Source organism: Alligator mississippiensis, chromosome 13 (assembly GCF_030867095.1).
Source record: "Alligator mississippiensis isolate rAllMis1 chromosome 13, rAllMis1, whole genome shotgun sequence".
NCBI classification, from domain to species: domain Eukaryota; kingdom Metazoa; phylum Chordata; order Crocodylia; family Alligatoridae; genus Alligator; species Alligator mississippiensis.
In genome coordinates, this window is record NC_081836.1 from 45,114,802 (window position 1) to 45,131,600 (window position 16,799).

At 44.9% G+C, this 16,799-nt stretch overlaps 1 protein-coding gene across 1 annotated transcript; it reads right to left on the reverse strand.

Moving 5' to 3' along the window:
- Positions 1-5,808: 5,808 nt before the first annotated feature.
- On the reverse strand, positions 5,809-15,562 carry LOC102568862 (palmitoleoyl-protein carboxylesterase notum2). The gene is made up of 11 exons (XM_059716542.1): positions 12,834-15,562; positions 12,687-12,739; positions 12,494-12,589; positions 11,553-11,613; positions 11,001-11,059; positions 10,820-10,919; positions 9,411-9,602; positions 8,064-8,164; positions 7,659-7,806; positions 7,082-7,129; positions 5,809-6,569 (listed from the first exon to the last, which is right to left on the reverse strand). Exons 1-11 carry the CDS (start codon positions 13,145-13,147, stop codon positions 6,302-6,304), a joined length of 1,440 nt encoding a protein of 479 aa, XP_059572525.1. The 5' UTR covers positions 13,148-15,562; the 3' UTR covers positions 5,809-6,301.
- Between the last annotated feature and the right edge of the window lie 1,237 nt (positions 15,563-16,799).

Sequence of the window (16,799 nt, forward strand, 5' to 3'; positions counted from 1 at the left end):
CGGGCCCTCTCACAACACAAATCTCTCATTGTCAGGAGGGATCAGAAGCCTTGCAGAACAATATGAGCAGTTTGACTGTGGTATGGAGTGGATGACACTGCTATTATTTGTATCACAGAACAAGGATTTGTGATTTCACACAGACTGAAGCAAAAGTCAGCAAAAAGGCTTGGAATAAGAAACCTGAATACTTGATTCCACTGACCTCTGCTCTGATACATTAGATATATTCTTCCTCAGCCCTGAACTAAATCCTACTCTATTGTTCAAGGACCACACTATGATTAAAGTCACTTGGTCACCAGAAGTGACTTCATTATTGTTGGTGTTTCTCAAAAGTCCTCAAGAAGATTTTCACAAGCACTATACTTCACTCCAGGCTGAAGTTCATCATTCTCACCAGCACCTGGTAAATCCTTGCACCCCCATTTGTGAATTTTTCCCTGCAGAAAGTTGCCGCTTATGCAGTAAGACCAGCTCTTTGGAGACTGACTTCACCTTACTGCCCTGTATAGTGAACCTATTTAAGGAGAGCGGAGAAAAGGCCTCAGACTTGTACCACAGCCTTTCACCTGTGACTTGTCACTGGTTTCACAAATGCTGTGAGCTGCTGCTTATACCCTTCGTGCTACAGTAGCTACAACAGAAAGCAGGAGGTGGAAGCAAGGAGGCCTGCCTCACCTTCCTCAGCTGAGGCTCTGCTTCAGTACTGGCAACATCTCAGTGAGTGTCATCCTTTTAACCAAAAGGATTTATACCAAAAGATTGGCCTCTAAAGTTGAGGTGGAGCACTGTGTCAGGCCAATGCCCTGCAGCACTGAGCTGGAAAGATGATGCTTCAATGAAAGAAAACACATACAGAACACGCACAGCAGGGAACAAGCTGTGTTAGCAGCTTGTAATACTGGATAATGAAATGATCTCTACTCGGATAGCAGTAAGCGTCATAACACAGATTCAGATCAACCCTCCCCAGGAAAAAAAAATCCAAGGAGTGAGCCTGGGGAAAGGAGAACTCCAGGCTCATGAGATGCCCTGCAAATTCTTCCCTCGGGGTGAAAGCAGCAGGTGCTCTGCCCATAGATCCCAGGGTGCAAAGAATCACAGCGATGACGCTGACTTTGGGAATGTGGATATGGGGATCACTGGAGCTGTGAATGAGGCAGTGAAATGTGAATTCCTTGACCAGCTGTGCCCAGCCAGTGCAGACACCAGGCACCCCAAACAGGGGCCAGCCACAGCCAGGTTGCTCAGACAGCAACTGTTATCCTCCCCCTTTGCCCATGAAGCCATGCCAGTATTGATATAAGACTTCTCCTAACATCACCCTTGCAGCACAGCCCTTGGCAGTGGATGCAAGAGCTGGTATGGAGGAAGATTATTTGGGCTCCTGAGATGCGATTGCCCTCTGGTGGAAAGCCTTTGCTCTGCCAAGCTGCACATCCCCATTCACTGCCCAAGATGCTTCCCAGCACACTCAGCCGGTCTGACTTTGTGACTCAGGGTCATAAAAGCCAACATCACCCTGGCTTTAGAGACCTGAATTTTGGGCTTACACAAACAGTGCTAGCCAGCTTCAGATGTATGCCTGGTGTATGCCAGCCTGATTCTCACTGCCCTTCAGCTTGCTCCTATGCGCTAGAAATGTTGTTATGCACTTTCAGTTGAAAATAAACTCATATGAACACTTCCACAGCTGGCCCACAGGACATTGTGAAGGCAGCCTGGTCCTGTCTGCAAAGGGTTAACTTTTGCAATTACATCATTAAAAACCTACTCAAGATATCAAAAGCTGGTGTAAAAACACAGTTAAAGAGTGATATGCAGCAGCATGGCCAACAAGGCCAGCGCAGGAGGAGTTCAGAGGTTCTGGATGCAGCAGTGAGACTGGGAAAAATAGGCTGCCTCATGAAGTATGTCACTAAGGCACTCCCTGTAGTACCTCTCATGTAGCTCATTGTGGATGTTCAGCCAGTCAAGGACAAACTAGTTAAACACTAATAGCACCTGAATCTTACCCTGTGCTTTTCAGCAATACAGCCCAATACACTTGACAAAGATGGGTCTTTACTATCACCCCTATTTTACATCGAGGGAAACTGAGGCACACAGGTGCAGCAACTTGACCAAGGTCATGCAACATGTTGGTGGTAGAGCCAGGAATAGAAGCATGTTTCTTGATTCCTCCTCCTGACTGGAGAGAGAACTTAACAGCAGTCCTGCTGCTCATACCTACAGTCACCCAGGATGGCATCCTGAGTGTATGAAAACCATTGAAGGCGATCTGGGACCATGAACACAGGGAAAGCTTGGTGGCTTTTAGCTGCAACATCGTCCTCAGGGTTGCACAGCCTTTGGGAAAGACTTTCATTTAAATGAACCTTTACTGAGGACTGACAACACAAACCTGGGAGCATATATCCCAATACCAACATACTATGCAAAAATATACACCATTAATTGTAAAACCTCACATATATGTAAATATAGAACCTCTAAATAGTCATGTGTGTTTCAAACATACTTCACTCCAGCAGGTTGCATTTTGGTGCATATATATGAGACCTCCTTTACCGGGAAAACCTCTCCCTTCACAGCAATGCTTCTCTTGAACTCTGGCTATTTAAGAAAAGGGCAGCTTCTGCAAGGTAAGCCAATGATTCTCAACCAGAGTGCTGGCACATTTTGGGGTGCCTTGAGATCCTTCCAAGGGTGCCACACAATGTCAGCACTGGTAGGTGTGCAAACACTATTCACAAGATAAATCCAAAGATTTCAAACAGTAAGTCATAGCATTCTGACCTGTAGTGGTCTCTCGGAGTTCTTTGGAACAAGAATTGCTCTATTATTTTTCTGTCGTTAAAAAATGAGTGAAAACTAAGAGCTGGCATTTCCTAAGGGGTGTTTTGAGTCTCACAAGAGGTGCCTTGCATCTAAAAAGGTTGAAAACCCCAGTGCTAAGCACTCCCAGCTGTTAAATAGAGTCAACAGAAATTGAGGAAAGTCAGCACTGTGAGGTGCTCAGCACCTTGCTTGATCTTCCAGCCCCATCAAAAAGGGTGAAACAAATCAAAACTGTGAATTGGTTAATGCTGTGTTATTGGCTGTGGGACTAGTGTGCCACAGAGCAAGTGGTTTCGTGTTAATGCAGCTGATCCAGGTGTAATGTCTACTCTCAAAGACTCCAATCGCAGGTAGGAAGCACGTCACTTAAACACTGTAGTGACGCATGCAAGGAGTTGGACTCTGCTCCCAAGAACTATGGCTGTCTAGGCCTGCTCCCCAGATTCCACCATTGAGGAGAGGGTAAAGCTAGTCAAAAAGAGAGATTCAGCAGTGGGGAAGGGACAGCCCAGGATTTTACTCCCCTTTTCTTCCAACACCCTCCAGAAAGCTGTGAGATACCTGATACTCTGGGAGGATAGGCCGTTCCTCTCAGGAACCAATAAGAGAAAACATGAGACACCAAAACTACCCACCAGAGAGAAGTAGCAACACCAAGTGCAAGCAACTATTTGCAAATGGCCACGTCAGAGCTGCACTGGCTCAGCTAACACATTTCAAGGGACATTCTGAGAAAGGCCTGCTGGGAAGGCAGTGGTACGAAAGGAAAACTGCTGTGGGAAAAGCTTGTAGGATGAGCAGGACAATGGGGAGGGTACTGTAAGTTATTTCAGTGGTAGAACACCTCGAGCCTGTATTCAATTTGTTACCAGGCCCCCATGTGTTGTGAGCCCCAGGCATGCTTATTTCCATGAAGGTTTCTTGGGCAAGCCTTGGTAGTACATCTCCAGTAAAGCTGTAAAGTAGGCCTGTGTGAAGCGGCGAGTATTCAATTCATACTCAGATGTGCCTTATTTGGAGGGACAGTGATTCGATTTGGTGATTTGAGTCACTGTCCCGATTTGATCTGGCCAAATTAGATTCAAAGATTCGGCACTGATTTGGTGATTTGGCCATAGACTATAATGGGGAATCACTAAAATATGTATAAGTTTGTCATTTGTTTGCAGATTTGGATGAAAAGAGCAGGGATGGTAGCCCCTTCTGAGGGCATGAAGTCTGCCAAGTTTCAAAGAGATAAGCACAGGAGTTTCTGTGATAGTGTACCTCAAGTTTTTTAAAGCAAAACTCATATCACTTGTGTGAGTTAAGGCAGAGAGGAATGAAAACAGCAGGGATGGTAGCCCCTTCTGAGGGCATGAAGCTTGCCATGTTTCAGAAAGACAGGTGTAGGGGTTTCTATGAAAATGCACCTCAAACTGTTGAAAGCAAAACTCATATCACTTGTGTGTCTTAAGGGGTGAGGGTTGTAGCCCTGTTGGTCTAAGGACATAGGCAGACAAGGTTCTTTGGGTAGATGTGATATCTTTTATTAGACCAACTGAATAGTTGGAGAAATATATCTTAGCAAAGCTTCAAGTTTAAAAACCCTTTATCAGGCTGAGGAAGCACCTGCAGTTGGTGTGTATGCTGGATGGAAGGAATAGTAAAGAAGCTAGAGGCTGGCCTGGCAAGCAATGCAGGCAACCAAGCCAGTCAGTGAAAGTGGAAATTGAGGCATCAGGGGGTGAGAGACAGGCTGGGAGAGGGAGGGAGATGTAGCAGGTAGAAGTGGAGAGGTACCTGGGGAGTCAGATGTCAGGCAGGTTTATAGTGTGTCTATGAACTTCACTTCATCAACCTCCTAGATACAAAAACTCATGGACTCAATATAGACATGGGATTTATGATGCACTATAACCTGCCTGACATCTGATTCCCCAGGTATCTCTCCACTTTTACCTGCTACATCCCCCCTCCCCGCTCCTTCCCACCCTGTCTCTCACCCCCTGATGCCTCAATTTCCATTTTCACTGACTGCTTTTCTTGCATGCATACCAGCCTCTGGCTTCTTTACTGTTCCTTCCATCCAGGAAGAGCACACACCAACTGCAGATGCTTTCTCAGACTGACAAAGGGTTTTTAAACCCAAATAAGAAGATTTTGGAGGAAGAATCAGTTGAAAGGGATAACAATCGAGATGGTAGGCAAGAGTAAGTAGGAAAGGATTGGATACAACTTGCTAGCAAGAGACTAGCTACTGCTACCAAGCCGGAGCCTTTCAGATGCTGCTGCTACAAGACAGATGCAGCTCACAAATGGCACAGAAACAGATCGCTTCACACACAGCCTTATATGCTGTTTCTATGTCCCTCCCCCAGAGCACTGTGATTGGAAGGAAACTCAGGGAAAGATCACAGTCACTGGCCAGCTACAGATGTCAATAGCAGAGCAGTCTTTCCCTCCTCCCTCTTCTCAGTTTCCATTTCCTGCAAGCCTGCCTTCCGAATCTCCAAACCTTTCCGAATCGAGTTGGATGCTTCCAACTGAATTTGGACCTTTTAATGGGTTTCAGAGATTCAGCTGCTGAATCAGGCCAAATCTCCTCTGAATCGAATCGGCTACCGAAGCTTTGTACAACCCTGCTGCAAAGTCCCAAGGCTAGGTGCGCTGGGAAAGATGTCAGACTAGCCCATTCCTGCCTCCAGTCTCTAAGGCTGGGGTTAAGACACACAAGGTCTCCAAGTGGAAAGCCTGGTGGCTGAGTGTACATTACTCAAGTCTGTGGAAGGAACCTTCTGCTTACGCTTCAAGGAGGCAAACCTTGATTGCACACCTTAGAGAAACTGTGTGGAGAAAGTCTTTGAGGTCTCCTTTCCACAGGCCTGCTTCCCTGAATTTATTTTCCACAGTGGGGTTGATCTGATTCATCTAATGACTAAAGCCTAGTCAATGTTTTGGTCATTCTCTTTATTTCATTAATGATCTTCTTTGCAATGTATGGAGTTAAATTAAACAGAATATCAGACTTTATTAAGATATCATGCAAAATTAGCACTCTACTCATTGAAATCCTTCAGTGACCTGGTAGCATACACTCAGAATGCAAAGGGAAGTGAAAAAAAATGTTCACATCCTTGTTCATAAACCCCTAAACCTAAAAAGTATAGTACCTTCCAAACAACTTGTGTGTGTCACACAAACCCCGTGAGGTGGAAATGAGATGGTAAGTTGGTCTGATCAGAAACAGCAGAAGTGTAATATAAGAGGCATATAAAACTGGGCTGGCCATGTCATGATGAGCAGACAAAGGGCAAAACACAAGCATTGCAATATTCTCAACCTGAGCCGTAACGGTAAAATCCTTTACTTTGTTCAACATCCTGCCCTATTTCCCACTCAGCTGAGATAAATCCATGTGGACATCAGTTTTGTACATTAGCCCCCACTGCTAAACATTCCTGTTAGCTGACTGAGGTCAGCTCTTGAGCTCCTGAGCTTTGCTAGGGACGTCAAGTCGCAACCTTAATAAAGTTTGCATGAAGCTCCCTTCTGATCCTGTGGGGTGCCCAGGCAGGGCTGAGCAGGTGGGGTTGCAGTGCGGCCATGGACAGCTATCAATCAGATGGAAGGGACAGCTTCTAGGGGGAACTTTTGGGCCTTTATTGCTTTCTTGAAGGCTCCTCTCCCAGCATTGCAAAGCTCTGGCCAAAGAGACACCTTTCACTTGAAATTCCATCCAGTAGCTGTGAAACAGAAAGGAGAGAAAGAAGGTGTCAGAGGCAATCACACTCCCAGCAAGCAATAGACATGGGGTCAGCTCCAAAATACTTCCCATTTGGATTTTCATATCATAAAAATTATGGAAGTCATTGAGGATGTTCACCTGAGGCCCAGTCCTATAGCCACAGCTGGACTCAGAGCTTTGTGCCAGGAATGCTCCTGATTAATTTAATTAAGTGATGAAACAATCCTCCTAACGAGCATTCAGTTGAGCCACAACAAGATGCATCAGCACCCATTCACTTCATTCTGCTAAATGTCTGCAGAAATCAACCTGAGCATTAAAGGGGGCAAAGGCAAGTTCCTAAAGAAGGTATTTAACAAGATGAGAGGAGGGCTGCAAATGGGATTCATATGTGTACAATTTCAGCACAGAACTCACAACCTGATCTCATTCTTGGAAGAATAACAGGCATTTTATCCCATTAGGTGAGGTCCAGTAGGGCAAGGAAAAGACTTAAGTATCTTAGCTCACCTTTTTGTAATCAACGTGTGAGACAGACAGGCAGGTGCAAACACGGCCCTGTGAGAGAGAAACACAGTCAAGGAAAACACAATACACTCTTCACTGTCTACTTACTGCAAGCATCTCCCATCATCATCCCAATATGCCATTCATGGGTCTGGTCCCATTCCCCCCTTTTCAGTGGATCAGACTGAAATGCCTTGCCTCACAAAGCAGCAAATCCTCAATAGGCATAAACTGTCAGCGCTCCAGTGAGCTCCATGCAGCTGAGTATCTGTTCTAGAGTAGCACCTAACAGCAGAAGGTAACCATTGGTCCTAATAAGTGTAAGATGCTATCCAACTTGAGGAAGGGTGTTTGGGAGTTTGGTCAGACCCCATACTTTTAAATGTATTTTGCGCAGGAAAAGCTTTTTAAAAATCCAAACCAATACAATTTCAATAGGATGCTAATATTTGGTGCACAATAAATATATCTAACAAGTGTTAGGTTTCTATGCCATCAGGGATCAAGATTAGATGATGAACACACATCCTCTTTTTATGCCTGGAGGATTTTATCCCAAACAAAGTAGTGTCATACTGACGGGACATCGCGCAGTGAGTTCCTAAGTTCGCGTCCGAGGTTCTGTATATAGTTCCATTGATTTTCTTCCAGAGACTGGCCGCTGAGATGGATATTTTCCAATTTCATCTGTTCTTCATCAAACAGCCACTGGACCACAAAAACTGGAGCTGTAAAGGAAGAAAAAAGTCCTAGAAAGGAGTCAGTATTTGACTCTACCACCCAAGGCTAGATCCTGCAACCCTTATCGCTACTGCTACTATATTAGCAGAGTGCCCAGAAATCTTAGTTGTGTACTAAGGCCCCATGATGATAATGCAAACACAGAATAAAAGATTCTCACTGCCCCAAAGAGCTTCAGAAGTGTGTGGCCTCAGTTAATGGCAATGGAGGAGCAGGGTCAGGCCCTGAGAGAAGTTGCACTTACATTTCAAGGATGAGAACAGCCGGTACCCGAGGAAGCACTGCCATTCATCAGCCTTCTTGAACCGCTGCCTACATTTTTCTGGGAGGATCCCATTCCACATCCTGAAACAAGATGGCCAGGACACAAGAAGGGAGGAGTGAGATGCTGTTACTTGGAACTAACATGTAAAGAAATACCTGTGCTCATCATCCCAAATGAAAATTGTCTGGGTGAGAAGATGAATACGAGGAACCTGCCATGTAGCGTCCCATGGCAGCCTAAGATAGGCATGGCATGGTGCTCAGAACAAGGAAAGCTCTCTTATTTAGAAAACATAAATGACTATTTTTCACCCAAGGTGGAGTGGGGCCCCTGACCAAGGACATGACCACACATGCATTATAAGACATTGACAGAAACCTACATTTTAAGCTGCATCTGCAAAATATATATGCACGCACTCATCCCAGGTGCTAATCTAAGCACTTGTGCTGCTTCTCATTGGGCTGAAGGTGGAGGTCAGGTAGTAGTTCATAGATTTCATAGACATTAGGGCTGGAAGAGACCTCAGAAGATCATCGAGTCCAGCCCCCTGCCCCACAGGCAGGAAGTCAGCTGGGGTCATAGGATCCCAGCAAGATAAACATCCAAATGTCTCTAGAAGGTGTTCAAAGTAGGTGCTTGAACCACCTCCGGCAGCAGTCTACTCCAAACTTTGGGGGCTCGGACAGTAAAGTTCTTCCTTATGTCCAGCCTGAAATGGTCATGGACGAGTTTGTGACCATTCAACCTTGTTATCCCTTGGGGTGCTCTGGTGAACAAATGTTCCCCCAGATCCTGGTGCATACCCCTTATAAACTTATAGGCAGCCACCAGATCACCCTGAGCCTGAGCTTTTCCAGGCTGAAGAGTCCCATGGCTCTCAGCCTCTCGTCATAAGGTCTGTTTTTCTGACTTTTGATCATGCACGTGGCTCTCCTCTGCACTCTCTCAAGCTTCTCCACATCCTTTTTGAATTGTGGAGCCCAAAACTGGACTCAGTACTCCAGCTGTGGTCTCACCAAGGCTGAGTACAACAGGAGAATGATGTCCTGGGATTTGCTTGGGAAGCATCTATGGATGCACGCCAGCATTTTGCTCGCTTTACTAGCCGCAGCATCACACTGAAGGCTCACGTTCATCTTGTGGTCAATCATGACCCCCAAGTCCCTTTTGTCTGTAGTGCTAGCCAGCGTAGCACTGCCAAGCCTATAAGCATGCTGTGGATTTTTCTTCCCGCAAGTTGGGGTTGCAAGAAATTTGCATCTGTGGGGTTTTGCAAGCAAAGCAAGAATATACCTGAGGGTTACAACATACAGGCTCAAGTACCTGAGTCCTTTCTTGATTGCATCTGTTGAGGACTGGGAGGCAGCATCTGAGCAGTCAGATTGTCTTGGATGGTTAATGTCAAGAAACCAACCAGAGTCTACAAGCCCTCTGACCTGGACTGCCTCAGCCTCCAGCTCCTCCAGCAGGGCAGCCACCCTCTCCAGGTTCAGTAGCACACCTGTCCCACCAGCACTGAAGAGAGGAAATGCACTGGTTATGTGGCTCCCTGATACAGTGCCCTGCAGCTCCACAGGCTGACAGCATCTTCACTAATGCCATCCTTGGCAAATACATGAGTTCTGAGTAATGTACCTTAAAGCCCCACTGCTATTGTATCCCACCTGCCTGAGAGCCACCAGGACACAGCAGCAGAAACAAAGAGGTTTTTGACTGAAATTTTTGCAGCATATCCTAGAAATGAAAGGAGGCATCAAGTTTTTTCCTTCCAACCCTTGTCCCCTTCTCTCGCATTCACTAATTGGATTTTTGCAAATATTGTGGCTCATGCAAAGTGTTCAGTAGCCTCCCCTGGAAACCAGAGCCCCTCACTTCCCTGCAAAGCAGATGCAGTTTATACCTCCCCCACCCCTTCCTTGTCCATGTGCAAAAACCTCAGGCTGAACAGATTATCTGAGGCCTTGGGCTCATTCACCTCATAGTCTCTCTGTTTAACTTACCAAAGAGAGACCCACTAGTGGCCATGTGATGGCATTTGTTGTGATGCTGATATTGGGAACTGGACTAACCACTTGACTCCCACTGACTTCAGTGGGCTTTAGATCAGGGCCTCTGTCCTGTTTCAAGTACTACAGCTATGCAGTCTGCATGCCGACTTCAGCAGAGGTTGGAGCACTAATCCGTTTCATAAGGCCACTCAACATCCAACACATCCCTTGCACAGAAAACTCTGCAGTCTGTAGCTGGAGCAAGTGGGCAAAACACCAGGCTTACTGAAAGATGTAGAAGATTTGAGCCACTGCTCTGAAGAGGTCTCATTTCTTATAAGAGGTATAGAAGACATCTTCACCAATAGGCTCAGACAAGGCTTTGCTAACACAAAATAAATGAAAGGGCATATTTGCAAAAGGAGAGTGTTTAGGAAGGTAATGTGGTTCAGGGAAACCTGGGTCTTGGTCCTGCTTTGGCAGCTCCCTGTACCTGTTTCTCCCTGCACCCCCTCACCCCCCACCTTCCTTTGTCTGATTTGTCTGAGTAAGGTACAAACTCTTTTCTCTCCCCGTGTTGTGAGTTACCGTCATAATCGGGACCTGACCTCACGTAGCACCTCTAGGTTCAGCTGAAATATGAACTGTTACTAACGACGCTCACACGTGGTATTTTTTTTAAAGAGTTTTCCTTTCCCACTCCACATTTTGACCAAAAACCTCCATCTCTAGTCCTATTCTTACCTTGCCCCAGCAAGGAGGACCACTTTAGCATGTTTAATTCCCTTGGGGACCAGGTCCTTAATCACCTCCTGGATAATCAGAGATCCCATGAAGGCATAGTCTGCTGGAAGAAAAGATCTCCAATTAAAGTGACCCCATAAAGGACATATTAAAAGGATGAAGGAGAGAAACAGCAGCGTACCTTGTCGAGATTTGGGCAGAGTCCCACTCCAGATATCACTAGAGCAGTAAGGCACAAACCTAAACAAAGGCAGCAAAGGGAAAGCACACACATAGCATCAGCAAAGCCACCAGACAGCTCCTAAACAGACTAGAGAAACATCTGCTTTTTATCCATCACCTACCTGCTCTGCACAGGGATGATCCAGGATAGGGCTCATACCATTATGTTTGGGGCCCACTACCACCTTGCCCTCCCCCATATTGCTAAATGGATCAGGGGTTTTGGCCAATTCCTAGCTATCTGGCAAGGGGTCTCTTGTGGGAAGATGCAAGAACTATGGATCCAAGGTTTTGTCCCAGAAATGATGTGGGACGCAGATATCCCAGCCCCACGATGGATTTAGCAGTGCAGAACCAGCAGTACTTTCATAAGAGAAGGAGCCTTTCATGAGGAGCTGCAGCTATCCCCAGAATGACAGGAGGTGTTGCTCGCACTGTTAGATCATGCAATTAGCAGTCAGGGAAGGAACTGGCAATTTAGCAGTTGTACAGCACTCAGGAAGGTCCTTACACGGCATTGGCGTTCCACCAGTGTGGGCTTTCTTCCATCTGAGCAGACAAGATGCCCGTGCCTGGAATCACAAATCACAAACAAAACAACACAGAGAGGTACCAGTCACCATCTCATAAAACCAGGCTGAGCACAGCGACATTTCTCAGCTTTGGGAACCAAACAAACCCTCTGCAAGTACCTCCCAGCATCCACTCCTTTTCGTCCCCCTTTACGGCTTGTCACCCACACACCTTGCTCCTTCATTTCCTCCCCATTTCTTTCTACATGAAGTTTGAGTTCATTTTCTTCATCATGGAGGCTCTGAATAACCACCCTACCTCCACACCACTGAGATCAGAATATCTTCCCATTCCTCAGAGTCCTCCTAGCTCAGTTGAGCACTGACCTGAATGGAAAAGGACTCACACATGTGCTTCCCTTTAGATCCAGAGGGTAACCCTGCTGCCTTCAATGGTACTGCTCACAGGCTTAGAGGTAAAGAGGTGTTTGGGTGCGCTGCCACACATGCCATAGGGCTCGCTACCTGGCAGGGGGAAGCCCTCTCTTTGCTCCCTTCTTTTATGGCAACTTCTGTGCTTGGGGATGTCCAACCCCCCCTTGCTGCTCCTTGAAATCCTGCCTAAAAGCCTACCTCTCTTGTGCAGTCTTTCCTCAGAAGTCTCCGCACCAGTGAGGGTCCGTGACCTGCTCCCACTGAACTCCAGCCCTGCTGTGTCCAAATTACAGAAGTGCAGGGATGAAATCACTGCCCAGACCACTAACCCTGCTTCTCTTCTCAGCTATATCAGTAACCATCTAGATGAATATCACCACCGACTTCAGTGAACTTACTCCAGACCTACAGCACTTTAACTGATATCTGAATCCATCCCCTGAATTTTCACAGAACTGTAATAACTATATCAATCCATTAGTGATACAGCAATTGCAGAGAATACCTTTCTTTGTTTGGGGCCAGTCAGAGGAGCTCATTAAACGGCGGATATTCTTATATCTGGTATCACAGGTTTCTTTATTATAACAGCACCAGCCACCTGGACAGAGGTAAAAAAGATTCATACCCCCTAATATATGTGAGTTCAGAAGCAAGATCAGTTTGTCTTACTACTGCATTTTTGTTCCCTACCGTACCTTCTAAGAATATGATCCACCTCTTGCTCCCTCTGCTCTCCCTTAAGTAGTATCTGCAAGTGGTGGGAAAGAAGTGTGAACACCAGGCAGGTTATTTTGGGCTTTTGCATTGTCTGTAAAAGCGCGCGAGATGTAAGTGAACATTACCCAGCTGCTGTCCCATCATTACAGGTGACCCCACTGTTCCTCAGAAAGAAAAGTTTCATGTTGTTCAGGGCCTTCAAAGCAGGCAAAGGGGCTAGTGAGGGGCTTCTTAGCTGTAATGCCAAAGCATCTCGCACAGGAGGAAGAACTCCTACGAAGGTGTCCTCTTCAGTAGCAGTCTGTGCCAGTTCCCCGGCAGAATTCAGACCCTTTCGACTCTGGGCAGGAGTCTTCACATTAGCTTTGGACTGACGTTTGCTTTGAGACACTGCTTCCCCCAGAAGCAACAAAGCCAGGAGTGCCCCTGATATCTTCATAGTAAATACCTCCTCTACGAGCTGGCGGAGAATAAACCCACACTGTATTAAAAGGCCAACATAAATATTTGGAGAAAACGAGGTTTAACAAAGATGACGTACAGAATACAGACCAACTAAAAATGGACCTAGGCATGTGCACTAATATATACACATGCATGTTAATACGCTGTAAAGATAGTGCTGCAGAGTTGAAATACCACTACCTGCCGCCAAGAATGCTGGCAAATGGTTGACCCTCAGCTAAAGCCTCCTAATACCAAAGGCAACGTAAATCCCTGATGGTCAACAAATGAAGAGTCTAAGTTGAAAAGCCAAGAGGAGTTGTTACACTGCCAGAAAGAGTACTTCTGCCAGATCACAGCTACCAAGGAGTTAATATCGTCTCATGCGGAATACATTTCTGCCCTTTTTTTTTGAGCTGCTGCCAAGGATGGGCAGATGACGGGCTGGAGGAAAGATACCACACCCTGTTCTGAAGAAGTTTCAAGCTTTCTTTTCGGATGCTGAAAGTCTCAATAACTATCTCCATCGGGCTTCCTGTTTTCCTGGGGATACGAACTGGCAATCCATTTCTACAGGATAGATTAAATTAAGTCATTTCATGTATAAGAAATGCATTTGAACTTGGTCAGAGATTTCAGCTCGTTCTCTCATCACATCATTTCAGTACAGGCCTTTCAGCTTTTGCAACACATTGCACATTTTATTCCTAGTCCAGGTTGTCAGGTTTACAGATTATAGACCTGGTCTGGGAATTACATTATACAGTAGTTCTCCTAAATATATTAGAGGGAGATGCATTATTCATTATGAATAAGTGAACCTCTGAATTAATTTCCCTAGTTTTAATGAATCATTCATGAACCAATTCTGATTTCTACAAATGTATTAGTTATTTGCAACTATTCACTGAATACTTTTAGCTGAACAGTGCTTATGGTTAAGTGGATTCCAGTCACCTCCAGTATCTGCTAGTTAGCATTTGTTGTTCAGCTCTGTGATTGGTGACTTATGTGACATGGCATTGATTCAACTCTCTGATTGGATGCCTGGAACCTCTTAAGCATAAAAACAAATAATGAATTACAAACAAGAAATAATGATGAATTAATCAGATGTGTGAGAGTATAGGTAGTTTTACCAAGAATATTCCCCTGATTTTTGAATAAACAAAGATCCATTCCCACAAGTTTTCATAAATAATTCACAACAAAAGACAGGAACATAGTTAATAGCCAATCACAATCTGACTAAATGCTTGCTGACACATAGCTCCACTAGATTCAACAAAGTTAAACCACTGTAAAACTGGCATGTGATTAAAATAAAACCTTTTGATCATCAATTTAAGAGTGTGGGTGAAAAGGAAAAAACATAACCTGGCTTTTCTTTTGTTTCAGTTTCTAAAATACAGATTGCCTTCAGTGGAAAATCCAGACAGAAAGGAACAGCCTAACCAATTATTCAAGTCTACATCCTGAGCTAAATTTTTAGTACAGTACAAATATTTCTCTCTCCCTTCTATGTAATGAATTGGTAAAAATCAAAGAAAATCCTTTACTCTTACCCTTGGCTGGGATGGAAAAACTTATCCCCCATGGAGAACGCAAGAAATAACCATCACTGGCCAGAAAGGAGATGAACATTTGGAAAGAAAACACTGGCTATTTGAAAGAAGCAGACATATTTTTCAGATAGCTACAGGGTGAGTCATTGGTCCCTAAAGGGAGTTATGAGTACAGCTTTCCCCCCTCACCCATCAGTGAAATGCAGGCCATCCATATCCATCAAAGGGACCGGATGGTCCAGTGCTGGGATGCTTAACTGGAGTTATCACAGCATTAATTTCAGAAGGCTGCCCTCCCCTGGGCATCTTCTTGCAGGGGCAGCAAGGCAGGTAGAGGTGGCTAGGCTGAAATAGTTAATGAAGTTGAACCGTCTCCTGTGAGCTTTCATCTCCTCGCAAGAAAGGTAAGAACACAGACTGTGTAGAGATAGTACAATGAGTTGTGTCTACTGCATTGTCACAACACTTCTTTCAGCTTCTTGTCTCTGGGTTGTCAACCAGCAAAAAAAGAAGTTAATAAGCCAAGAGGGGCTGGAGGTTTCATGGCCTGGAAAGGTGCCAATGTAGTTAGTTTAGCTCCAACTCACTGTGAAAGCCCAAGCCAGCTTTCTAGTGACTGGGATTCATTTCTACCTGGTGGTAGAATAATGTTCAGAAAGGAATTAAGTGTGCTAGAAAAGAATCGATGCAGGTGTTGTGACCAGGGCCAATATTACAAAATCCTCCACTGAAATTGGCTCACTTAGCTCTCTTGTTAACAACCCTCAGCAGAGGTTGAGGATTCAAAAGGTGTGATTACTTCAGCATCCAAAGGAGATCCAAGCACATGACCCCCTTTTCCCCTTCAAACAGCATCACTTGAAAGACCATAGATGTTACCTTTTTACTTTAAATTATGGCTTTAGCCCTTCCTCTCATGGGAGAGCTGTAGTTGAGGTATACTTGTTGTTGCTGCTGCTGCTGTTATTGTAAGTATTATTACTATTAAGAACAATAATTTGTATTACCATAGGACTTAGGAGTCATCCCCTCCCCTAGTGCTAGGTGCCATACAAACATAAAACAAAGATAATGCCCACCCCAAGAACTCACAGCAAGTACTTTTCAGGTTAAAACTTGGACTGAATAGCCTTGTTTGAGATCACACATGGGTGCTTTTAGACTTAGATGACTTCATGCTACATGCCAGCCTTCCTTTAGACGTGTCCAAGTTTTCTCAGGACCATATATATAACTGAGTTCTTTATAAGTAACTTATAAGTACATGTCCCATTGTTTGTCAGATAAGTTACATGGTTCTCAGGAATGAAAACATCAAGAAAAAAACAGAGAACCAGACACACCTGGCTATGATCTCATTTGATATTGGTGCAGAATGATTGTACCTACTACTCTATTCTCCTTGAAATTGCTGTTTTTAGTTTCTCGTACATATTACAGATGCTCTGGGGGACAGGGCTAGTATCCAGAATAACCTTCATAAACTGGAGAAATGGTTCAAAATTAATCAGATGAAATTCAGCAAAGACAAATGCTAATATAGACTGGGGAATGACAGGCTAGGGTGCCGTACTGCAGAAGAGAACCTGGCATTACAGTGGACCATAAGCTGAATAGAAGCCAGCAGTATTCTCTTCTTGCAAAAAAGCCAATAGCATAGCAAGTATACTAACAGGCAAATCAAGGAAAATGATTCTGCCACTCTATTCAAAGCTGGTGAGGCTTCACAATGGAGTAATGCAGTACCATTTTGGGACCTGCACGTCAAGAAAGATGCAAATGGATTAGAAAGAGTCCAGCAGAGAGCAATAAAGAGAATTAGAGGTCTGGGAAACATGACTTATAAGGAATGGCTGAAAGAACTTGGATTATTTGTTCTGGAGAAGAGAAGACTATGTGGGGAATTGATAATGTTCTTCAAATACCTGAAGTGTAGTTATGAAGAGGACAGAAATAGACTTTTCTTTGTGGCTGAAGGGGACAAGACTAGGAGCAATGGTCTCACACTGCAGCAGGGGAAATTTAGGTTGGATATCAGGAAGAACTTCCTCACTAAGTGGGTGGGTGAGCATTGGAACAGGC

What these genes read in the sequence shown, in the direction of transcription:
- LOC102568862 (XM_059716542.1), bottom strand. Translation starts at nt 13,147, where the DNA reads ATGAAGATATCAGGGGCACTCCTGGCTTTGTTGCTTCTGGGGGAAGCA. An exon ending in AATGATGGGACAGCAGCTGG is followed by an intron (nt 12,740 to 12,833) that starts GTAATGTTCACT and finishes CACCACTTGCAG; the next exon opens with ATACTACTTAAGGGAGAGCA. An exon ending in TGGTGGAACGCCAATGCCGT is followed by an intron (nt 11,060 to 11,552) that starts GTAAGGACCTTC and finishes GCCTTTGTTTAG; the next exon opens with GTTTGTGCCTTACTGCTCTA.